Genomic DNA, 26,122 nt, shown 5'->3' on the forward strand with positions numbered 1-26,122 from the left:
GTATGCTGCTGTTGTTCTTTTGGCTCTTATTTTTTTGCTGTCAAAATAAAACTGGTAGATTATGTAGGTTGAAATAAGACAACAAAATATTAAAATAACACAATGCAACGTGTTCAACCTTTCATGTCCAGTTGTACAATTTTTGCAGCTGTGATTGCTCAGTTTCCCCACAAATGCTCTGTCATATTCAAAGCCAGCAGCACTGGTTCTACTTTACATGGCTTTAAACTGTCCCTTTCATTGCTCACTTAGCTTGGGCTTTCATATGCCAGACACTGCTCTTTTCACCTCTTAGATAAATATGGCATTGCTAATGAGAGACTTTTTATAGAATTACCTCTTTCATCTAGCTCTTCCTAACATGAGCAACACAGAACCTGAGTGAGTATAAGACCAAAACAGATGGACAGACAGAAAAAAAGACAGACTGGCTGGCCAAAAATGAGAACAGAAGCATTATACCCATTCAAACTGGCACGTGTCTTCTCAGATTTGTGATTTTTCCATTTCAGGCATGTTTGCTAAATAAGTTGCTTAACTATTGCCGTTAAAAAGGTGCATGAATTCCTTTTTCTTTATATTCAAATTCAGTTTAACCATAGTTGTGAGACCCAGTTCTGTTTTTTCGCTAAAGCATGGCATGGATTTTTTATTTTTGGGGGGCAAAAGTTTGCTTAGAAAGGTAACTGACCTCACTCCATACCAGCATGGTGCCAAAAATGACCTGTAGGCCGTCAAAGAAGTTATCACCAATGATGATGACTGTGGCACCCCCTGTCGTCCAGCCTTCACTGGGACTAATGGCCTTAATGCAAGGAGTAGCTGTTTTAAAGAAAGAGAAAGTGGAAAAAAATGTGTAAGCTAGTGGCCAATAAGTGGTACAATAAACATATAGTTTACCTTGAAAAGGCATACGCAATATACATTACATTAATTATGACTTTATGTATTTGCCTGTACACATCGAGACACCTGTAAAGAGTTTATACATAAATAATGTCAAGAAGCATCAGAATAAACATCTGGAAGCAACCAGCAAATCATCACTCGTGTGCATTACCTGTGACATAATTTCATGCTAAATACTTAGGAAATAAATCTAAACCTGTGCAGCTGATTTCTTCCTGATTACGGCAAATAGATTTATGAACCGCACTCTATTAGAAAGCTTTAGGCACCGCTTAATGACAAGTGACTGACTCATTAGAGTCGTCACATATGATTAGACTGTGGCCATTCTTCTGCACCGTCCCCATATGCTCCCTGACAGTGGCACGAGCATGAGAGATGACGCCCGCTCAGCGATCATTTATCTCAATCTACCCTGTATAGTAGCATGATTCACTGCTGTGGTTGCCCGGAAATCACCTGCAACCTCACCATGATCATTTCAAGCTGTGTTGGGAAAGTTGGGAACGTTACACTGACTCTGCTACAGCTTCACTCTTATACCCCTCACTGGTGAGATAAACCCCACTCCAAATCCACTTCATAGTTTAAATCTGCACTGTTACAGTTCGACTATGAAGTCTCGCTTTACTCTCTTCTCTCTATACCATTGGTTAATTGGGTTATATATATATTTATATAATGAACATACAACATATAGGTTTACATTATATGATACATTGATATAAGTAATGTAAACACAACATGTAAACACAATCTTTTATTTTGGATTATTAATCGATTTGATATAGATAGATACATATATATACACACACATATATATATATATATATACACACACATATATATATATATATATACACACACATATATATATATACACACACATATATATATATATATATATATATATATATATATATATATATATACCTATAGTTAAAACAAGTTAAATAATTTATATTACAATATGTAATAATTACATTGTCATATATAGTCTTCAGCATGTCTCAAAATTGTACAATATAACGTTGCAATACCTAAATTCAAATAATTTGTAAATTATTTAGTCAAAACAGTATTATATTTTAATATCAATTTATCAGCCACAGCATGCAAATAATCAACTTATCAGCAAATTATGCTTGCACAGCTTCCATATTGTAGGGTGGATGCATTAGTATGATGCATTTCGATCATCTGTCAGTTATTTGTTTAATGTTTTGTCATTTTTACATAGTTTCTACAACAATATTACACAAATTGAATATTTATTATCTCTTTGCATCTTTTTGAGACGTTATGTCAATTTTTATCAACACAAAACCTGGCTCCTCACTCCAAGCAGAACAGTACAGCTTATACAACGTATGCATTCTTGTCCACAGACACTTACACTCGGTTGACCAAACCGAGAACAGGCAAAACAGGGCAATAAGACACAATGTGAAAGCCCCCCTGGTGCTCTGCTTATGAAAGGCATAATTCCCCTCCGCCTCTGTTTTAGTCATGGACATAATTAATGAAATCTGAGGGTCAGACTGGAAAAGATTAGTCAGTGATGAGTGTACTTTAACAGCACTCCTCCCTCCAACCCCTCCTTCCTTCCCCTCTGGGGGTGGAAGGAGAACACAAATTCTAATTCCGCTTGATTATACACACACCTTTATTAAATATTACACTGACCCCATGTGTGTGTGAGGAGAGAGGGGGCCAGGTGCGAGCGCTTGTTTTATGACACTCGTGCAAATGTCATGAGCGCTAGAGTTTGCCAGGAACAGAGAAATCCAGAGTCCTTACAGCCGTCGATCAAAAGGCCAGGCGCCCTGGGACACTCTGAGAAAACAGCAGCCAGCCATAAAAATTCAACACCTTAATGAGTTTAAATTTCATTTCAGCGTGTTGAACTTTGGCACCAGATTCTAAAGCTTGGTGTCTCACTGAAGGCACTTTAACCGACTAATTACTGCTGTTCCGATTTGCTGCTGGATTTAAGCAGAAGGAAAAGACATGAGATAGAGAGAGTAAGAACCCTCTGAGGCAGTGGATGGGAGAGTCTGTCACGGGCAGCTCTGTTGTCTTCTGTGACTCTGGTGGGGGGACTGAACTCACATCCTTTAACAAGCATTACACACAGTTCTGACTGAAGGCAGGACCCCTAGGCGAAGGTGGGGGTCTACACTCAACGCTCGTTTGATGGTGCAACTAACTGAGGCAGACGTGTGGTGGAGGCAGATGGCCTGTGTGTAGGAAGCGCTAAGTGCTGCTGATAGAACCTGCACTGAGATGAAACGAGGCTGTAGGCCTCACTCGCACAGCTCAAACTGGTGTGTGTCAGCCACCGGTGATGCCCTGGGAACAGCTAGCATAGATAATGGCAGGGGAGACTGAGACTTGGGAACACTTCTTCTCACCAGAGAAAAATAATCCAGGGAACAGTGTTGGGGAAGGTAATCTGAAGTTTGTGAACATACAAGAAATGTGAAATATAATTCAAAGTACAATCATGCTAACTTTTTGAAAAAGCAGTTAGCAACACTGCAAGCTACAAAAAAAAAAAAAAAGGAAAAAAAATGTTTTTGAAAGTCTCTTATCCTCACCAAAGGCGCATTTATTTGATCATATATGTATACGTGATTATTTATTTATTTATTTTTCTTAGTTATCACTCATACATTTTATTCATAACACTCATTAAAATTGATATATTTATATTATTCAGATACAACAGAAAGTCTGTTTTACAAGTGTGTAGTCACTTTTGGGGTGAGCTCAAGACTTTTTTATCCATGTTAAATGCTAAGTAATAATATTCAAAACTTGCAGCCCTGTATAGTGATGCATCTGAGAAAGACCTTTGTCTCCCAGGATTCATACACTCAAAAAAATGAATTTTCAGTTTTGTTCACTTTACCTGAACAATTCATGTTGAATAAATGCCATTATTTTGTAATGGTTATTTTTCATTTCAACATGATTGTGTCATGTTAAACTGACTTAAAACTGTCACTCGTTGGTTTAACAAAAAGTTTTCATTTTGAAAGAACATGTTTCAATCAAGTACCTCAAACTTTTTACTCTTCCCATCATGCTTTGCACAGGACTGGATATGGGGAGAGAAAATGTTGAAATAAAGTGTTATTTTTTGCAGTCTTTAATAAAATGTGATAATAAGGAGACTTTTTCATGCCTAATGCTCTATTATGTGGGCATTTTAAAAGACTTTATATTGGTGTATTTTGTGCGAGTTACCATTGTGGTGAAGTGTGGAGCTTGTGGTTGGGTTGAGGACCTGGTTAAATGAAAGTCTAAAATACTTATTTTAAAAAAAAATGCTTTAAGGAGAGTTCTAGTGCATGATGTACACATAATAACATCCTTAAACTGCAAACTACTAACATCATGTGTAAAGAAAAGTTATATCTTACTTGCTAATGTTTATAACACTTTGGCTAAACTTGCATGGACAGTGGTTCTACATGATGTAAACATATTATTTCTACTCAGATATTTCATGTAGGATGAACTAAAACAAACTGAGTAAACTCAACTAAAAGTAGACATGTCCTTATAACTTGATTTATGTCCAAATAACATGGTACAAACATGTAGAACCACTGTCCATGAAAGAATCATGTTCAGCCAAAGAGTCATTTTTTTGAGTGTATATACAGTGCCCTTTATGCTGTTGAATGTATACTGAATATTAAGTAGGGGATAACATATTTTAGATTAAGGAACATGATTTTTAAAGCATTTCAATAACCCCAAATATACGAACCAAATCTCCTTATACAAACCAAAACATCACGTATATTATGTGTACTAGGCATGTTGTAATTTTCAGAAGTGAAGTAATCCACTTTGCAGCCATGAGGACTTCCCCAGCTTGTCTTTTTTTTTTTTTTTTTTTTTTGTAGGAGCTGTGTTGTGGGTGACTGCTGGGCATAATGCAATTTGGCGGCGTGATAAACCAGGAGAGATGAAGAGGAACGGTGGAGCAATCTGTGATTGTAATCTTGGCCTAAGACGACTCTTTTGCTGGGTGCTGACATTGTGCTTGGATTAAGCAGATGGTGGAATGTGAATCCATCTGATAGGATTAAACTTTGGTGCCTCCTCTGCCACCATCTGTTCCCTTACACTGTGTTCACACATACACACATCACAGATACAAGCACAATAGCTTTCTCTTCTACAAACTAACATTCTCGAGCCCTGCAGACACCTCTTTCCTCCACAGTGAATTTGTCATGACCTCATGTATCGGTGTCCTCACTTTACCCTTGTCTCCGCAGCCTAGAGCAATCAACACACATGCACGCCATATCTGACAGAACAGGCTTATTAGCTGGAGGGGAGAGGAAATGGTTTAAAACTGACACAATAATGGACAAGAGTGGCTAAGCAGGGGTGAGTGAAGGGAAGCATGCTGTTGGTTAAGAGAAAGCAATATTTATGTGGAATTAATATGGTAAATGTGTTATATAGAGCTAAAATTACAGTATTATTGGCATTATCAAATTAGCTGAAAGTACTTAAAGGAATAGTTCACCTCAAAATTAAAATTTGATGCAAATGTACCTACCGTCAGGCCATCAAAGATGTTTATGAGTTTGTTTTGGAACATATTTGGAGAATTTTCGCATTGCATAATTTTTTCACTTATGTATCCTTTGCAGTGAGTAGGTGCCTTTCATAATGAAAATTCAGACATTTGATCACATCACGATAATCTACAAGAAATCAACATGACTCCTGTCTATCAATTAGCTTCTTGTGAAGTGAAAAGCTGCATGTTTGTAATAATAATATAAATATAAAATAAATAAATATCTATTAATTAATAAATCCATTGTTATGGTTTAACTTTAAACTTCTTCAGGCCAAAATACTCATATGTCCATGAGGGGTATGGACATAATCCATAATACCGCTTTCATCAGTAAAAAAATTTATCCCCTACAGATATATTTGATTTAACCTGTTTTTGCTTGTAAACTGTGCTTGATCTGTGCATATTTCTCTCCTGTTTTTAGACTAAATTACTTTTTTCACTGCAGAAAGCAATATTATGGACAGAAGACTTGTATTTTGGTTAGAATTAAACATCTTTTCTTTTTTTTCTTTTTTTTTTACAGACACGCTTTCCACACCTTATCACTTCACAAGACATTAATCAATGCACTGGAGTCATGTGGATTGCTTTGTAATGTTTTTATCAGCTGTTTGAACTCTCATTTTGACGGCACCCATCAACTGCAGTGGATCCATCTGTGAACAAGTGGTGTAATGCTAAATCCAATGAAGAAACAAACTCACATACATATTGGATGGCCTGAGGGTGAGCAAATTTTCATTTTGGGTGAACTATTCCTTTAATAAGATCATACACAAGTGACAGGAATGTGTAGATTGCAGTGAATGACAGGTGTTTAAATTTCAAGTGGAATTTAGTTATTACAAGAATTATTGAATTTTGGAGCTCTGACACTGTTTCTGTTTTACCCTCCAGGAAAAATATATCTATATGTGCATGTCAGGGTTTTATATTAGACATAACTAGGAATTACAATATAAGCCTGTCTTTCTCAGGAATTATCCTATACTTTCCTTTGGAAAAAGAAAAAGAAAAAGAAAGAAGAAAAATCCCCACAATTGTCCAAATATGTCCAGGCTTTAGAAAAACTGACTTGTTTAATCTTCTCAGTGCAGTGGAAACTGCATATAAAGACTGAAGACATTCCCAGGAGAATAGAGAGAACTTAATCATCATCAGCATTATCATTCAAATCCTCAGTTTCTCATCATAAATAGAGGTTAACAGTCCAACTGAAAAAAGAATCATCCCAAACATAAATGAGAAAATGATTGGATTTGATTGCGGCGGAGGATCAAATCAGTGCTCTAATCTAGTCCACATGTTATTAGACAGATTTAGGAGGATCGCACTGTATCCTGCAACACTAGAGGAGGACAGCAGATAATGCCAGATGTCGTTCAGAAAATAAATGCGCTGTGCTTAAGCCTTAGAGGGCCCGTAAGACACATGTTCAAACCTAAAGAGAACAGGCCACTTGGGGAATGCTGCGTTCATTGCTCTTTTCTTAGCCCTGGATTGTTGGTGTTTTGTTGCACTGCTACTGTTGGTATGCTGTTTGTCAGTCAGATGGAAGTCTGGCTAGCTCAAACCACCTGTAATATCTGGCATCAGCATGACTTGTGCGGGACTTCAAAACATGACAGCGGCAAACATAGGTGCTAACTCAGAGTCATTGTGTGTTGACCGAACGGTCACAGTTGTCTTTCAGCCAGTGGAAAATAAAAAATGTTCATCTGTGCTCGACTGCACCCTGGATCATTAAATAATAAAGCACGCAAACTAGCTGAAAGTAATTTGGAAGGGTAGTGTGATATACTGTACTGTAGTGGTTAAAACTCTGGGCTGGATGAAGGTTTAACATTCAAATTCATGAGTTATAGTGGAAAAAAAAAAAACACATTGTGGTAAAAAGATCCATTGTCAATACTGTAGTGATGTATGAAGCACAGCTAATACAGAAGTCACTGAAATCAAACAGCTTTCTGTTTTTGACCATGACCAGTTGCATGTGAGTGTATTGATGTATTTATTTATTTTCATTATTTAAATGCTTTTCATATCCCCTTTATATGCTGAAACAACTACAAGCAAGTCAACAGTAGGTTGATTTCCCAAAACATCATACAAGACTATCAAGTCAATCAAAGATGGCGGAGGAAACCTGAAATCACAATTTTGCAATACCATTTGATGACAGTGTTTGGGTAGAAATGGCACACTTCAGCTTAAAGCTGTGTCTGTAAGTTTTTAAGTTGACATTAGGGAAAACTACAGTGCTAGCCATGATGGGCAACCATCTGTGCTCATGCAGCAAAACCATGAAACTACACTGAGTGTGACAAAGTGGCTTAGTTTAGCTGAATGGTGCTTTAGATGTTGCTGCTATTAGTTAGCTGTGTGCAAAAAGTTGCTTGTGGGAGAAAGTAAAATGAAGGAAACTGTCACATTACATTACATTGTGGTAGTAACATGTTTGTCTTTTATTCCTGCTGTCTGTTTCTCCCATTTGTCTCAATCGTTCTGTTACTATGAAACAATTTAATATGAAAAATTTGTGTATACTGATATGACAAACGTGTGTTCTTTATATACACTCACCGTGTTCTAGGTATGACGGAGTGCCTTCAGACGGGTCCAGCCTGCGAGCTCTGCGTCCATGTTTAGAGTTATTGTGTACAAACATGTTATCAGACACAGCCAGGACATGTCCGTCCACGTTGACCGTCGTAGACACCACCACCTGCAAGAGACAAATGATGACTCTACTTCACTTGACCCACAAAGACATACTCTGTTCTTGTATACAAATTAATACGTAGCTCAAACAAACAGCCGAAGTGTTGGAGCAGCAAATACACACAGTATGCTTGTAAGTACGGTAACTGCTGACTGATAAATTGACGAACAGGCACATTTCACCAGAGAGCCTGGAACAATGACAGCAGCTAACAGCTCTCACAGAGCTGAAGACATACACTAGAGGTGTCCCACAGCAACTGAGGAGCCTCTTGATTTAAATGGCTCTCAGGCTTTGAGAGGTCTCTCAATCTCAAGAGAGGAAGAGGCTTGATGAGACTTGGCAAACAGCGCTTATCCCTGTTCTGGGCAACCACTTCATTCACTCAAAGCTTTCTTTTTCTCCCTCTACTCTACATCTGTATCAACCATTCATACCTTGTGAGAGAGAAGAACTGGTCCAAAGTTCACTTTAGTGATGAGAGCAAGTTGAATTTATTTGGGTCAGATGAGAAACATTATGTTCTGTGTCAAAGTGGGGAAAGACTGAACCCATAGGGCATAAAGAAGTCAGTGAAAGGTAGATGAGGAAGTGTCATGGTTTGAGGGATGTTTTGTGCAGCAGGGGTTGAACCACTTATAGAGCTACATGGCAGAGTGAATGCAAATGTTTACCAGAACCTCCTTCAGCAACATGCGATACTTTCCCTGCAAGCATATCCCAATCAACCTTTAATTTTCATGCAAGAAAGTGTCCCTGTCACGTTGCAAAATGGGTAAAGCAGTTCTTTAAAGCTGAAAACATTGAAAAAATTAAGTCCTGTTCTAAACCCAACTGAAAAACTCTCAAAAATATGGCTGGGGAACCCACTACAGTTACTGAACTATGGAAAAGACTGGAAGAAGAGTGGACCAATATCACACCAGCGCAGTGTGAGAAACTAGTGATGTCCTGCGGCCGCAGATGTGCTGAAGTCAGTCAAAGCAAGAGCCTCTACACTAACTACTAATTTTAGACGGCTTCAACCCAATAAAAAAACTAAAAAAACATTTTTGATACTGATAAAAATTATTTACTGTATTTAAAGTCAATTCATTAATTAAATTAAAAAAGGCTTCATTTATGGTTTTCGATTGATATCCCTAAAATGTATTACATTTTATGTCAATTCCAATTATTTAAATGTTCATTAACTACTCATTTGTCGAGCATTATTAACATAATAACGATTTTAGTGTTATTAATGGACATTTTACCATTTCATGCAGCAAGCAATGCAAAAGCATCTTATCCACTTACACATGGTTCAAATTGCACTTTTACCACTTTAGTTATGAAGTGTGAACTGACTGAAGGTGGTCCTACCTGAAATCGTCGCATGTCTCGTGGGTTCCCTGCATTCTTTAGGCAGTTCTGGTTGCATTTGAGGAAGAATTTCAGGAAAAACCTGAAAAAACACAGAGTAATAGGATTTATGAGGTAAAGCTTTTTTGTTCAATGCTTTGGTGTGTAGTGTTGTATGGTACTGACATTGACCACATTAGATTTAATATATGTCTTTAACCTACTGAACCTACCTATTCTGTGCATTCATAAGGTCACAGCTACACGTTTATTCACACGCACACAGTGAGAAACACACTGGTCTTAGAAATGAATAACTGACCATCTGTTTAGATTCCAGAAAGAAGTTTGTCAGCTGAGTAAAGGATAAGAAAGCAGGAGAAAGATCAAGAGTGATAGAAGTGTGTTGTCGAGGTCACGCAAAGAGCACCTAGACTCACATAAGTCATAAATACATAGAGATTTCCTCATAAAGAAACCAAAGTAGATAAAAATCTTTATCAACTATTACTCAGAGATGTATGAAATCTGCACCTAATCACTGTACTCATCTTCCCAGGAGAACATCCAATATTGTGAATATTACCGTGCAATTGATTGATCAAATTAATAAAGTGTGTCAAATAATTTGTAAGTGTTTATTATTTATGCATTTTAAATGAGTTCTCCCTCCCTCTCTGTGGTCTGAAATCTGCAATATTAATTAGCACAGCAGGGTTTCTCTCTTTTTTCTTCATTCATAGTTTTCCGGTTCACTGCACTGGTATCTGTCTGCAGCATCTATCCACTTTTATATCTGCTGTCTGTCACTACTCACACGGATGCATTAACACTTTTTAGCCTGGCGATCACAGTTTGGGTTGAAGCTGTTGGAATCTTAAAGGAGTTTATGTCTATGAATCTAATCATCTAACATTCAGCATACTTTTACTGACATGTCAAAAGGGCACAGACCATAGACTACTATTGGTTGTATATACACTACTGTTAAAATTAATACTTTTATTCAGCAATGATGCAGTCTAGCCATAACAAAAAACTTTTAGCATTTTAAGATGTAGACATAGACACACAGGGCTGTCTTGAAAGTGATTCATGAATATTGCATCTATTATTATTATTCAAAAAGTTTAGTTCTTTTAGGGGTAAAGGTTTAAGGCTAGTCTGTAATAGCTTATTATAAAAACAATAGAAGTCAATGAAAAGCCCACACCACCATGATAGGAAAACCAACGTGTATATGTGTGTGTGCGGCTGGCTTGTTAGAGCAGGAGGAATGTGAGATGCATAGTTTGCGTGTGCTGCCTGTGATTCCTCTAGGATAAGCGGTCCAGGCCTCATCCTTTGCTCTTTAATCTACTGTTTGTGTCGCCCCTCTAACATCTACACCATTTCACATCTATGTGCGTCAATCCATTTATCCCCTTCTCGTGCCTTTGTGCCTCGTAGCATGTCAGATGGAAAATGCAAACAGTATGGGCACTGTATGTGACATATATAAATATATGTAACACACACACACACACACACACACACACACACACACACACACACACACACACACACACACACACACACACACACACACACACACACACACACATATGTATATGTATGATATCATCTTTCATTTTGAAGCTCAGTGTGTGTGTACATTGATAAAAACATGTTTGTGTGTGTTATCCACTGTGTTGTTTGGATAAACAGATTAGTGCTACAGGCCTCGTCTATAATATCATTTAAGAGCTCTAAGCCGCTGCTTTCTTCCCCACTGATTCCCTCCTGTCACTGACCCTGTCTGAGCGCTCTTGACCTGTCCCTTATTCTTCCACGCTCTCGCTTTCCTTCTCTTACTCTCTTTCTTGCTTTATGTGGAGATAAGTCTGGGCTTAACCCGATCGCTGACATCACGCTCTCATAGTCCTCCTAAATCCCCTGCAAAACCCTTGGTGCCCTCACTTTAGGAAGACATCCTTTGTCTTTCTTTCCCTTGGCTCTATGAATTTGTCCTTCTGGTCTAACCCTAACTCTCACTCAAAGTTTTTACAGCCCTCATCCACGTGTAATGTGAATATAGTTTGACTTTGTTGACCCCATAGCTCCATTAGCAATAGTGAGAGTACTCCGATGCCTGCCAAACAGGGAGAGGACATGTAATCACACGTGTAATGTTTAATAAAGTGCGCACTGTCCCCTCCATAGGGCACTTCGGACAGGGACCTTATGCTTTTAGAAGAGATTGGACAGTACGTTGCAAATGGCACGGCTAAGAGCACTTCAATTAGAGAGGGCTATTACCAGAGTCAGCATGAGGAAGAGGGCAACACTCCAAGTGTCTGATGAGTAGGATGAGTTTAAGTCAGAGCACAGAGACTGACCTGTCATATGTACTGCCCTGCTTAATAACTCTTACATTGTACTTTTAGACACATCAAACTGGCTGCTAATGAAACTGTAATTGAGATGGAAAGAGTACAGATGATGGCGTGGAAGAATGAGAGAGTAGCTGCGCTCTGTTTCACATGGTCACAGTGTTCATAGCACCCTACAAATTGAGCAGGTTATATTTGTTTAAGTTCACTTCACTCGAGAAAATGCACTATTCAGAAATGCTGCAATGTCGTCATCAAACACATAAGACAAATGAGTTACACAGATATACATGTATGCTACAGTTAAACATTTCCAAGACGGTGTTTTTGAAAGAGGCCTGACCATGGCTGCATGATTTGATTGAAAATACAGTAAAAACAGTGATATTGTAAAATATATTTAAGATTTAATTGAACAGTTTTTGGTCTTAATATATTTTAAAATATGTTTATTTCTGTGATTGCGAAGCTGAATTTTGAGCAGCCATTACTCCTGTCTTCAGTGTCACGTGATCCTTTGGAAATCACTCTGATATGGTAATTTGCTTTCTCAATTTCTTTTAAAAGTTGAAAATGGTTGTGATGATTATTTACCATTTAGAATCAGATATTAAATTGTATATTTTTATTTATTTAAATCAATATAATTGCTTCATAATCAAAACACCAAAAAATATGATGAATGATAGGTGTATAGGTAGGTGTGACATTTGTGTGATTTTGTTAAAATATGTATGTCTTCTTAATTGTTTACCTATGGCTATGATGATGAAATTGTGATGGTCACATCTTGTATGCTTTATACAGGCTGCTGTGAAGAATTCAACTTTTTTGTGTTTATTTTTATCAAACTTTTTGTGATATTCAGATGGTAAACAGTAACGTCTTTTTTTACACTTTCTGTGATGTGTTTTGTTCCTATTGCATTTTGCAGTGCCCTTCAGACTGATCATAGATGGTCAAATACTCAATGACGTTCACTTTGCACTAACGAGTGACTGAAGCATACCCAGTTATCAATCTGTGAAGAGAGGTAAGAGTGAAAGTCAGGGCAAAAAGAAAGAGAGCAATGAATCAAAGCAGCAATCGAGGGGTGATGGGGTAGGTGTAGTCAGGTTTAATGAAATACTCAACAAATTGACCTTTGACCTCAGTCTGTCTAAGGGTCACATCTGTCCCCTCAGCTCTGGCCCATTAATTAACTCTCCTGCAGACTCGCCTTACGTGGAAACTCAGCCATTAAGCCTCTTGTGTTATTGTCTTCAAATCTCAGCCAAGGAATGATTCACAAAAACGAAGCCCATTTCGCTAGTCGTCAAATTAAATACAAAAAATCCACACAGGGAAGTACTCTTTACAATCAGACACCCACACAAAATGCAACATTCACAGAAAAATGCCCTTTAATAAACGGAAGAGCGTTAGGGAAAAGTCTTTGCAGCCTCTCATTGAGTTTGAGTCGCTTCTAAAAGCACATCAAATGAAATCAAATTGCACCCCCCACTTCTCCCCCGTGTTTGCAGTGATACTTGTAGCCTTAGTCACTAGCGCTATTGATTTAAATGCATTTGACTGTAGCTGTGAGGGTGGTTTCAGATGAATAATAGCAGCACACAGAGAAAGTGGCTGATCTGGAGTCAGCACTAACTGCTGCAGCATGGCATAAGAGCATGTGGCATGTGCGAGTATGGTATTACCCACACTTTCAGTAAATGAGACCAAGTCAACGGCACCAGCCATCAATTATTCAGAGGCTGAGATGGCAATTATGGCACTGAGCACAACCAACATGAATATTTTATGAAGGCTAACGCAGACCATAAGAGTTTGAGAGGGGGCTATCGAGAGAAAGAGAATATAAATGTGTCCATTTCTGGGAGACACAGCCGATGCCAGTCCTTGCCATGGAGCAACACTCAAAGTGCCATTCGGTAAGGCATGATATCTTTCTTCATCCGCTCTCTCCTCACCTTACGCCATCTTATCTTCATTCCCGTCTCCCAGAATGCCTTGTTGAGACAGCACCATGGGCTGTCTTAATGGGAGCAGGGGCAGATGTCCTCTCAAGGCAGCTCTCCATTACCTCTACTGTGTGGGCATGATAGGAATGTTGCAGTTGTTTAAAACACAGAGTTTGAGTTGTGGCTAATTGAGTAAGGCGACACCATGTTGACGAGTGATAGGCTAATCTTCTAAGGGGCAGTGTTAAAACCAGGCGACCCTGTAACTCGCTGTCTGTTTCAGCCTCTGTTTGTCATTCTCTCTCTCTCTCTCTTAGCCCCCCTTTAGAAAAACATATTACTCATGCTTTGAAAATAGGCATGTGCATCGGTTAGCCCCCATTCTGAACAGCGTCTAATATGCTCATAATTCCTTCAAGACCAGATACTTCGAATTAAATAATAATAATGCAAGTAGAACAATCCGACAGCTACAACAAGTCTAACCTTACCCTCTTCCCACCTTCAGGCAAGCTGAGACCAGTAGGCATGTTGTGCTGACAGCTCTAAAATTGCTTACAACACACATCTCCAAAAGATCTGTCCCAGAAAAAAAAAAGAAATATCACCGGCTTGCTTAGCTGGTCTTTCAGATGTCTTATTTTTCCCTCCTCCCTCCATTTATTATGGCTGGATTTCTGCACTGGCCTGCGCCTTTGGTGCCAAATGCAACCGAAGAACTATTTCAGAAAGAAAGAGAGAGAAAGAAGATTTGTCGAGCGAGCAAAGATAATTCTCTTATCATAACATGAGAGCAGAAGAATTTACACTCTGTGTCGTCCGTTGTCTACAAATGTTTCCTCAGAGTGAAAGCATTATTTATTTTTAGTCCTATTTAGCTAAGCTTGTGTGGACTGTTTTGGTGTACAGAATGTATTCATTTATTAAAAACCTCTAATATGTCAAGTTGTATATTAAAGGTGCACAGTAGGGCTGGGGAAGTTAATGCATTCTTTTCACATTAATGCCTTAATTGATCAACGCCGAAATTATTTTATTGCGCTTTAACGCCAATTTTTATTATTATGAAAGTCCGTTGCTCACTGTCTATGAATACACATACAGACAAACCATAAGTCACAGGAGGGGTGGGATGTTGATCGGCACTGGCTTAGGATGGGTGTCATGACGCGTCTCAATCAATGCGAGCATTTGGGGTGGGCCTAAGACTCCAGCAGCGCAGCTCTTACATGAAGCGCTCATGACTTTTCTGATAGCTCTCGCTCAGCACAGTGGAGTGCATCATTTTATTAACTTCGTGGTTCATTATTTTGGTTTATGAGTCATTTGGGTACACACAGGGCCCTCTTACAATATATTTCTTTACAAATATATCACTTTTGCTTCTCAGAAATGTTCACATAATCTTCAGAAGTTCCGCACTCTGAAAATACATGCGTAGTGCATCCGAGCCCAATTGAATCGCACTCTGGCCTACCTCTTCCAACCCAGCCAGGGATGGCTAAACGAACCTCGGCACGGAGTGATCACACTAGTCAAACGAACCAGGCTGTAGGGGTCAGAAGCACTTGGACACTTTTAAGATTGCCAAGTGTGATACACCCTTATCCCGCACACACAAGTCTCTACTCACCCCCTCTGTTATAAGTCATGGCAATGGATTTAGGTGGGGTTTTGACAGATTTTAGCTATATTTAGCTTTACGAGGCTTATTCATGTAATTGCGAAATTGACGCATTTCCATTAGGTGTATTTTACATTTTTAATTTCAATTTGCACAATTTGAAGGTTAATGGAAAGCGCCTTAAGACAAACTATAAAATATTTTCTATAATGCCCGGGCAGTGGCAAATAGCTTGGTTTTATATTTAATTTGATTACATTAATGTTATAAGCTGAGATTTACAAGAAATATTTCAACTGCTACTATATAAAAGGAATACTGCTGTAAAAAAGCACCTTGAAGGTTTCCACAAAAATATGAAGTAGCACAATTGTCTTTAACACTGATAATAATATTAAATATTTATTGGACAACACATATAAAGTCTATTAGAATGATTTCTGAAGGATTATGTGACACTGAAGACAATTAGTGTCTGAAAATTCAGATTTGCCATCACATATTATATATTACATTATAAAATAGAAATACTGTAGAAATAGAAAACAATTATTTATATTGTAATAATGATTTACAATATTACTGTTTTTTTATGGATTTTTTTTTTTATCAAATTAATTATTTTACATTATGTAGATTACCTCATGGGGGATACCATTTTTGAGACCACATGACCAACTGCTTTATATCGTTCACCCTCTTCTTATTTTACACTTTCATTCTTTAAATAAATGAGTCATGACTGACTGAATCATGTATTTCTGCAGTGGCATCATGTGGCATTGCATTTGCATTATGCTGCATACATGCCACTAGTTGTCAGTATACATGTAAGTGTAAGTGTAAGACATCCGGAAAAATAAACAGAAAAAAAATAATAAATAAAACAATCAACTTTGAAGTATCATAATATATTGTATGCTCACTCCAATTAATGAGGCCTGTTCCTTTCACTATACTAAAGCTCTTGAGCATTAACCGGTTTGAATTGCTGCATTTCCTCTCTCTGACAATCCACTGGCATCTTATGTCATTACTTCCTGGGCTGTGTCGATTTAAGAGCAAATGCATGCAAGACACACACTCTGCGAAATGACAACAAAGAGTTGAGTGAGACAGAAAGAGTGAGCGAGAGACAATGAACGTGAAAGATGAGAGCGAGGAGAGAAATTTCACATCAGACAGCGGGACCAGACCCTGGAGACGAGTGCAGTGCAGACGGGAGAATTATTTTACATAATAAATGCTTCATATTCAAGCCTGTAATTGATAGCTGAAGCCAGGCAACGATGTGCAGCCACCACACATGGGTTTTAGGGAGCTGTCACTCAAACGCTGCCACTGGAGGAGGGATAATGATTGTCATATGACAACTACCTGATTTAATGTAATCGTTGCAGCTAAAGCTATTGTTTACAAGTGCCAGTGGAGGTGTGTGAGCGAGCAAGACCAGCAGTAGTACAGCAGTCGATGGTGTAATAAGTCAAACTTGAGACTGGTAAGGGAGGGTTTGGAGAGTGGAAGTGCTCTTACTCTAAGTTTGCAGCGGTTTTGTCCATTTTCTGCTAAGATTTACACTTCAAAATCTTCCGTCTCTGCCTGTAACTGATTAATTCAGCACGAATGACCTCAGTTTTAACTAATCATACAGAAATATACATACATGTACATAAGCCTCAAATTAATTGCACCCCTAAGAGGGAAATACAAGATCCTATACAATAACAATGTAAAGTGCACAAATAGGTGGAAAGTAAAAAAAAAAAAGTATATTAAATCCTTTCTGTTGTGCATAATTTACATATTATAAACTAAATGTACAAGAAAGAGAGAGAGAGAGAGAGAGAGAGAGAGAGACCACCCTCCTGTATATTTCAGAGGATGTAGGCAAACACCTTAATAATTCATGATGGAGAGATTGATTTTTTTCCTTTGGCAAGAGGCAGCAGATGTGGCAGGGATGAAGGAAGGGAGGGATGGATGGAGGGAGGGAGGGAATGGAGGGGTGGTGGAGGGACAGCGCAGGCCTGAGGGTTAGCAGCCAGTGGGATCATTAGACCGCCCGCTTTTAATGTAAAGACTGGAGCTTTACAGCACACTGTTACTCATTGCCACAGGGCTCAAACAAACCAGCTCGAGTGAGACTTAATTACTCACACATCCCTAAATTCCCTAAAAACACCAGAACAGAAGGACGCCAGTCTGATGATCACAAAAAAAATTATACCTTTATTTAAAAAAGACGTGGCTAAGTATGGTGTCCCACAGGGGCGGGTCTACGTGGTGGCCAGGGGGGGCACCGGCCCCCCCTGAAATTCGATTGGCCACCCCAGGTGCCCCCCCTATAAGATGTCTTGTGATTGGTGAAGTTCGCGATTCAAAGAAGTGCAGCGTCTTTAGAGAAACAACGCTCGTCGCGATATTGGACTTAATTAATTAATTCTTGACCTGGGTCTTCAGTCCGTGATTAACTCACCTCGTGTCTGACAAGTCTTCGGGTTCAAATCATTCCTTAATCACGTGACAGACCCATGCGCTATTTCTGACATTTCTGTCACTGTGTTTTTGTTACTGTTTCTTGAGGATCTGTGGTGTTATTATTTTATAAATAAATAAAACCTTTTTATAAATAAAATATTGATTAATTTGTCTTTTTGACTGTCTATCAGTAAATAAACACTAGGCTATATAATAATATAATAATCCAAGTATTTATAGCCTAGTTTAATTTTTAATCCATTTTTAATAATATATGTATAAGATGCTTGCTCAAAAAGGACATAATGACATAAATTAAAAGCAAATAACATTTTGAATCCTAAACAAGTAACACTACAGTTCTATAGTCTAATCTGAAGGGTGAACTCAAAAGACATAAATCATACAACACGGTCATTTTTGAAGATTAGAATCCACTGTAAAAAAAAAAAAAAAAAAAAAACAATCAAAGTGATGTCGCCGTCATAGAGACGACTCGTTCTTCCCTAGTCACATTAAAGATTCGACACATCACAAGACACCAAACAAAGCAAAAGAGCTGGTAGGTAACCTTTATGTATGGTTTAAAATGTTTGTATGGTTTTCTCAGATCAATGTTTTTACATTTTTACGAGGCTCTGCTCGCGTTGGTCGTGGTTGATTTCAATCGAACGTTCAGTCAACGTTTAATAAAACACAATAAAAGTAAAATACGCTGGGGGGCTATCAAACAATAAACAGTCATGTTGATTTGCATATTTTGTATCAGTTTATTTTGTGACAGTGACCACATATAGCAAGATTGCACCAAATGACAATATGCACAGAATGTTCCATAATAATAATTGTCTGGTGACACGTTACTTGTTAATGCATGAGAGTAAGTCAGTTAGAGAGTCAGTTAAATTGTCAGGCCTAACTTAGCCATTTACACATGAAATGTTGTGGATGCATTCTGTGCATTTCATTTACAATTTGATTTTTTTTTTTTTTTTTTTTTTTTTTTTGAGATTGAGAAAAACAGACACACATAAGTGTTTCTTTTGAAGACAGGGAAGAGAGCAGTGGCAAGCCATGAAAAGAAGTAAAGATATAGGGAGTTTCTTTCAATGAAAAAAAAATAAAAATAAATATATGGGATCACAAAAACTAAATTAATCAAAAATGTGCTTTATTACTCCATTTGTTTACAAGTAACTTATTCAAGTTAATAATAATAATAAAATCAATAGGATATACGTAATACACTGTAGAATTTCGCTTTTTTTTTTTTTGCACACTGGCGGCCACCCCATTAGGAGGCAGTGCCCCAGCATGGCCCCCCCACTGAAAATGCTCTAGACACGCCCCTGGTGTCCCATATTGGAATTTGTGCTCTGCATTTAACCCATCCCAGTGCACACACACACACACACACACACACAGCAGTTAGTACTGAACACACACAAACATCGTGAACACGCATCCAGAGCAGTGGACAGCCATTTTTGCTGTGGCTCCTGGGTAGCAGAGAGCGCTGGTCATTCACTCCCCCAACCTACAGTCCCTGCTTGTACAGGTTGGTTCAATTCGTTAACATTGGTTATTTTATTAGGTATCATGAAACTAATTAACTAACTAACCCAGAATACTCATGTTAATATCCCATGAAATCAGAATAGCATTTGTTTGGCAAATAAATAACTTGCCATCCATATTGTACAGTAGATTTACGTAGATTGAAAAGTTGTTAATAATTATTCTTATTTTATTTATTTTGTTTTATTTAAAATTTGCACTCCTGCCTCTAACTAGCAAAAGCAATTCATCAAGGCTTTGACGAGAACTAGACCACATGCAAGCTATTTTCACAGCATTTTCAAGTTTAGCTGGACAACATTGATAATGACTTTGCAAAAATGTAGGACTAGTCTTTGAAAGATGGAAATGTGTAGCATGGAAGTGGAGGAGCTCAGAGGGTCAAGCTAGAGCAGGACGACACCCATTTACAGTGCTTTGATACAGAAATGAAGAGGTTAGAAAAAAAAGAATAGCAGAGAGAAATGTTAAGGAGGGAGTTATCTCCCTCTTGTGTGTCTGATGGAATCAACCCTCTGTGGGTGTGACGGCAGGTGAGGCTTTAAGGGCGAGCGACATCCTTTTGTCATCGCCTGCTCTCACAAATAATTCATAGCATCAGAGGGAAGGGGAGCGAGGGAGGCATATTGACAGCTACCACTTCTACTTGCCTTCACCTGTCTTATCCAGTCACCCACAGATGGGACGCAAAGGACAGAGGGACCTTTTCACAGAGACAGAGTGCGCATCCTTTTTCTTCCACTGACCTAATTAGAACTCACTCGCTCCCTGCCTCTATCTCCTCTTATCCGGTGTGTCCCACTAAAACCTTACTCTTTTAACCCACAACAAAGGGGTCCATGCTACATTTTACCAGTTGAAAAATGGCAGCGCTCACAGAAAGCCTAAAGTCAAAATCAGACTCTCTGCCTTCAAAATTAATTTAACTGTTAGTTACGTACATTTATTCAATGTATCTCTATACATCTCATAAATCCATTTCTGTAAAAATAAAGGTTCCTGGCATGGGTTCATGAAGAAACTTTAGAGTTGAGTTCCATATTCTGAAAAATAAAGGTTTCAAAAGGGGTTTTTCTTAACAATGCCATAGAATATGGGTAGGCACAGAGAGATCCAACCATGAAAAAAAAAGCCTGAAGACATTGATGAACTTGTTCAGGTGTGTTGGATTAGGGTTGAAGCTGATCTCTGCAGGACTGTGGATCTCTAGGACCAAATTTGGCTACCCCTGCCATAGAAGAACCATTTTGGGCTTGGCAAAGTACCTTTTGGTTTATGGTTCTTAAAAGAACATCTAAAGAACCTTAAGAACCTTTTGTCCAATCAAAAGGTTCAATGTTAGAGGTTCTTCATGGAACCGAAGAATCTATAAGATATATATATATATATATATATATATATATATATATATATATATATATATCTATTATATATATATATATATATATATATATATATATATAAAACCTCCACAAATAGTTCTGTAATGTGGGGAAACGTTCTTAAGATTTTTTACAATTTTCTTTACTCTAAGAAATTATTTTTTGGGAACAGTTCACTGAAAGGTTCCATAGCATTGCTACCCACTTTGGAACCTTTATTTTTTTTATATATTGTATTCAAACTACTGAGCAGGAGCAAAAGAGATGTGGAAAAGTGGGATGTGCGACCCTATTAGTGCTCTTGAGTGCTTATATCAGCAGATGACTGCGAGGTGGAGTGTCTCCACCGCCTGGTAATCTGCTCCTGATAATTTATTATTTACATTATATTAGACAACGCCACGCAGTCAGATGGAAGCGCTACAAAACTACAGCATATTGATTTTAACAGCGCGCTGTCTGCAGCGATTTGTGGCAGCACAGGGGCTTGTCTGCGAGTGCCAGCCTCGCAGGATCACAGGGACAGGATGCCACTGTGCAACATGCTAATGCGCACTTTAAACATTTAACACTAGGAGGTGCTGCAATTGCTCTGACAGCTGACAGGTGACCAGCAGAGTGTAACACACACTGCTGTCTCTCTCCTCCTCCTCCTCCTCCTCCTACTGACAGCATTTCTCTCTTCCTCACTAGTCTCTTTGGGTTGAACACTGCTCTCTCAATCTCTCCAGAAAAGCCAGAGATGAACGCTGCGATTCTCCATTCTGCCTGAATGCAGTGGCTAATTAGAAATAGATTATTATGGGTTGTGAGATAAAAGGAGCAATTTTCCACCGGTCCGAGATAGATAGTGTCCACCATAGCATGCTGGAGGTGCCCTCACCTTTTCATTACCATCTCCGTTAATTACTGGTTCCGGGCTGTTTGGAGTTAGCATCATGAGCCTGATAGTTCTGGAAATATTAGGACAGCAAATTGGTGTGGTTTTCAATTTGGTTAACCAGGAAAACATTCAACCTTCATATAAAGAGGGTTGAGGTTTATTAAATTAGCCTGCTGCAAATGAGTGCAGTTTGCCCTATCATGCCTCCCAGCACAAATTTACCAAAATAATTACAGAGCCGGGCTGCCGATGCAGTCATATTTTAATAATCTTACTTTCACACTTTCATTAAATTAAGATGGGGTTTATCTGTCACTTTGGTACAATTAAACACACAATCACAACCTGAGAAATGCGTAAACATCAAAGCAGTAATAACTTTTAAATAATCCCTGTAGCGACCAAAATTATTACACAAGATATAATAAACATCTTGGTAATTGCCAGCAGTACGGCATCCTCAGTGGGACATTTTATTGATCTGCAGTACAAGCCGCATCAAGATAAAACTACAGAGCGGAGAGAGGAGGGGCCAGAAGGAGCCCAGAGACAAGAGCTCTAATTATAAGAACATGAAACACTTCCTAAATAGCTACTAAATGAGGAAACCAAATGAGTCGGGTGATATCACTGTTTAAAATACACTTTAGACAAGTTGGCCTGGTTAAAAGAAACTTTCAAAGACACAAGTGCAACCATAATCAGCAGTAGAAAAAATAGTTGGATTGGAAAATAATGGACTTACTGGGTTGATTTAAAATGTTTACAAAGATATTCAAGAAAGCCAAGTGTCTGAGATAAGCAGATAAGTATGTAAGTTTTTTTTTTTTTACCTCAGAGTAAAAAATAAAGAAATAAGGTAATTGCGCAATACTGTGGAGCTTAAAATAAGAAATGTAGGCACAATTGTGAGATAATGTTAAGCCACTTTGAGAGATGAAGTAACTTACAAGAACTAAAAGGTGCATTTGTGAGAAATTTGAAGTATTAGATATAAAGTCACCTTGTGGGATATAAAATCACAATGTAAGATCTGAAATCACTTTTCGAGATTTTGAAGGATCATATGACACTGATTCAGCCTTGTCGTCAAAGGAAAAAATTACATTTTAAACTAAGACATAGATTAAACTATTTAACAGAGAACCGTTACTGAGCCTTTTTAAGCGTAAGACACTTCTTTTAAAACAAACTTTTCAATGGTGGTGTAACTGCTCTGATTATCATATGATCAGGACAGCTCTTGAATCTACGACTCCTCTTAGTAGAGACGGGAGTTTCAGATGTCCCTTAAGTGCCCCTTGTGCCCTTTAGTATTTGACTCTTAGCTGTGACCCGAGTACAAAGGTTCTTGATATTTCACATCTATTTTACATATTAACCATAGTTGTATTAACAGCAAATGATAAACTGTACTATAATCTTCAAGCAAATACACAATATCAATAGGATTAATAGAGCATGGCATGTGTCACTGGAGGTGCAGTGTACTAAAAACCTTATCTGATCCATATTAATGGCCCTTGAAGAATGGAGTTAACGTGGGATCCATCCTTCTCACCTCTCAATTAAAAGCTTCACTCCCTCCAAACCACACATACACAACGCTCAAGTGGTGCTCCATCTCTATTACCCAGAAGGCATTAGCCAGTCTGTTTCTTTATCCAATCAGATGGAGGTTCCATTCTTTTCACTTCCCTGCCCAGTTCCTTTTTTGTTCCCCTCTGACAGTCTGTATAAATAGCTCGGGATGAAGTCATTCCTCAAGCACTGCTGGCAGACCCTTTCATTATTTATACTATTTACTTCAGGGGGGAAGTCACGGCTTGCCGTCAGATTTATCTGTCTGAGAAATGAGCTCCGCTATGCAGATCATCTCCAGAACAAAAGCGATGCTCCGGCGTGTTGCGCTGCCACACTAATTTGGTTCATGAAGTGTGTAACACAATCGTCTTTGGCAGGGGGGCTTCATTTGTCTCTGACTTTATTAGACTAATATATAACAGTCTTCTCCATGCTCAAAGCTCCGGTGCACGGGCTGCGTTCCCTGAGCCGAGTGCAATACTGAATGCTGCTTCAGAGTAGTGCAGCTACAGCAAGAAGTTAGTAACTGCTAGTGAACTCTTGGTAAACAGATGGTACATCTCAAAACAATGCTATTTGTCAAGAAGAGGTGTTGCTCGGTTTGGTTGAATCAGGTCTTTTTACTCATCACAATTTTAAAAACTACACTTAATTATGATATAAACATTGAATACACTTCTGTCAGGACCACTATCGTCAAAGATAACTTACAATTAGCATACATTTTAGGTCGAGGGTATGGTTCTGTTCTGGGCAACATTCCCTGGCGATCCTTGCGAGCTTGACTAACGTGACCTATCAGAACTAAAGCTACGCTCCATTACAGTTCAAAGTTTAAAAAATATTTTGAATGCCTTTAAAAGAAGTCTCTTAGGCGTTATTTGATGAGTAGAATTTAGTTTATTTTCAACAGTTTTCAGTTTCACACAATCCTTCAGAAATCAGTCTAATATGCTGATTTGGTGCTTATTATTTCCTTTAATTAAAGTATTAATTTATTTCTTCCAATCAATCAATCGATAGTGTAAATAGCTAGTCTATAAATGTCAAATTAAGATTTTTTTTCTTGAAAACTTTGTAATAAAATAAACAACATTAATGCTATTTTTCCAAATCAACTTTCCAAAGAAGAGCTAAATCCTCCAGTGACCAAACCAAAAGCGACTGTGACAAACATAAACTCCCAAATATCTCCCAAAAGCAGCAGAAGAACAAACCTTGACAAGAACCAAGACCAGGCTGAAGGCTGGTACATGCTTAAACAAATTTATGGGTGCATATATACATAAATGTTAAATTAAACTGATGTTATCCATTTCAATGAATTGAATATTCCAAACTGTTTCAAGTATTAGATAGCAGATTGATTTATTTTGGAGGCATTTTCGTCACTTTTTGACACCCTAGCCCTGATTATAGTTTTTTGACCCAGCCCATAATGTTCCAAGAAAATGTATCACATACAAATTTTGAGTTCACTAAATCTTCTGAAGCACGAAGAGGAAAAAAGCGTGGGAACTCTACAGCGCATGTGAAAGTGATGTGTGTCAAGAGAAGAACAATAATCAGACGGATGTGTCTATCATCACAAGGTAGTCTCAGATCCTGCCTCCCCCCGCTGCTGGGCTAAACCCTGGGGAGGGTGTTAATTCAAACCACATGTTCGGCTTTCAGCTGCCACTCCAATAGCCACGACCTACAGCTCCTTCGTCTACTGGTGGAGTTCTGGTTTTGGGGGACTCTTCGGCACCTCTGGAGTCTAAGTTTCACATGAAAATATATCTGCCTTCCCTGATAAAATCTCTTTAATAATTCCAGCTTGTGCTTTGTGTTTTGATACCCTCCTCCCTTTTTTTTTTTATGTGTTTGTGTGTGTGTGTGTGTGTGTTGGGGGGAACGTTACCTGCATTCAGAGGGCACAGGCCATGCATCACTGACACTTCATCTCAGCCTGACTGCCTTGTTTCCGTATTGACCCCTTTCCCCTAGCTGCCACACGGTATTATTTAAGGAGATTTATGAGGCAGAGTCCCGTGCCAGGAGCTACGGAGGCAGACGCCTTCGGGGGCCGACGCACGATGAGGGGGGGCCCATTAATAACCCACAGTCAGGCCTTTGCTCCCAGTCTGGACTGTGGCGACTCTGGGTCCTCCCCCTTTGTAGTGACCGTAGGCTATCAGACAGCGTTCGGTACCTGAGTTCCACTCACAGAGGTGGGGTAACGGATCTGGCAGGCACGCGTGCCCATACCGAGGAGCTCTGCAGAGCAGCCGCTTATGATGGATGGGAGGAGGCAGATGCTATCTGAGCTCGGGCCATCTGTAAGAGCTCAGAGTAACAGTGGGGTCACTGACATACAGCACAGGAGAGAGAAAAAGGGGCGAACCGGCCTAGTGTGTAGGATCACGTTAGGTAACGGGCGGAAGGTGCGAGAGGGCATGTTGGCATACTAATGCTATGTGAGAGAGTCAGGCCGGGTCTCTGTTCTCACAAAGAGGGCACATGTACTGTCACCGAGGTCAGCTATATAGACACACACACACACATTTCTTCATGTCACACATGCTCAGACAGGCTGCCATTCGATATCGGGTGACATATGGGAGGATAACATCACAACTGATGTGAAAGTATTAAAAAAGAGTGGACTGAGAGAGAAAGTATACT

At 38.8% G+C, this 26,122-nt stretch overlaps 1 protein-coding gene across 3 annotated transcripts in view; it reads right to left on the reverse strand.

Moving 5' to 3' along the window:
* LOC128027178 (transcription factor COE1-A-like) overlaps positions 1-26,122 on the reverse strand; it is a 114,823-nt gene that overhangs the window by 29,401 nt on the left and 59,300 nt on the right. For all 3 annotated transcript variants that reach the window (XM_052614506.1, XM_052614504.1, XM_052614503.1), the window contains exons 7-9: positions 9,615-9,696; positions 8,111-8,252; positions 692-822 (exon numbers count right to left, since the gene is read on the reverse strand). In XM_052614506.1, the coding sequence (XP_052470466.1) occupies positions 692-822; positions 8,111-8,252; positions 9,615-9,696 (355 nt within the window). The remainder of the gene's footprint in view (positions 1-691; positions 823-8,110; positions 8,253-9,614; positions 9,697-26,122) is intronic.

This window comes from Carassius gibelio, chromosome A14 (genome assembly GCF_023724105.1).
Source record: "Carassius gibelio isolate Cgi1373 ecotype wild population from Czech Republic chromosome A14, carGib1.2-hapl.c, whole genome shotgun sequence".
Classification (NCBI taxonomy): domain Eukaryota; kingdom Metazoa; phylum Chordata; class Actinopteri; order Cypriniformes; family Cyprinidae; genus Carassius; species Carassius gibelio.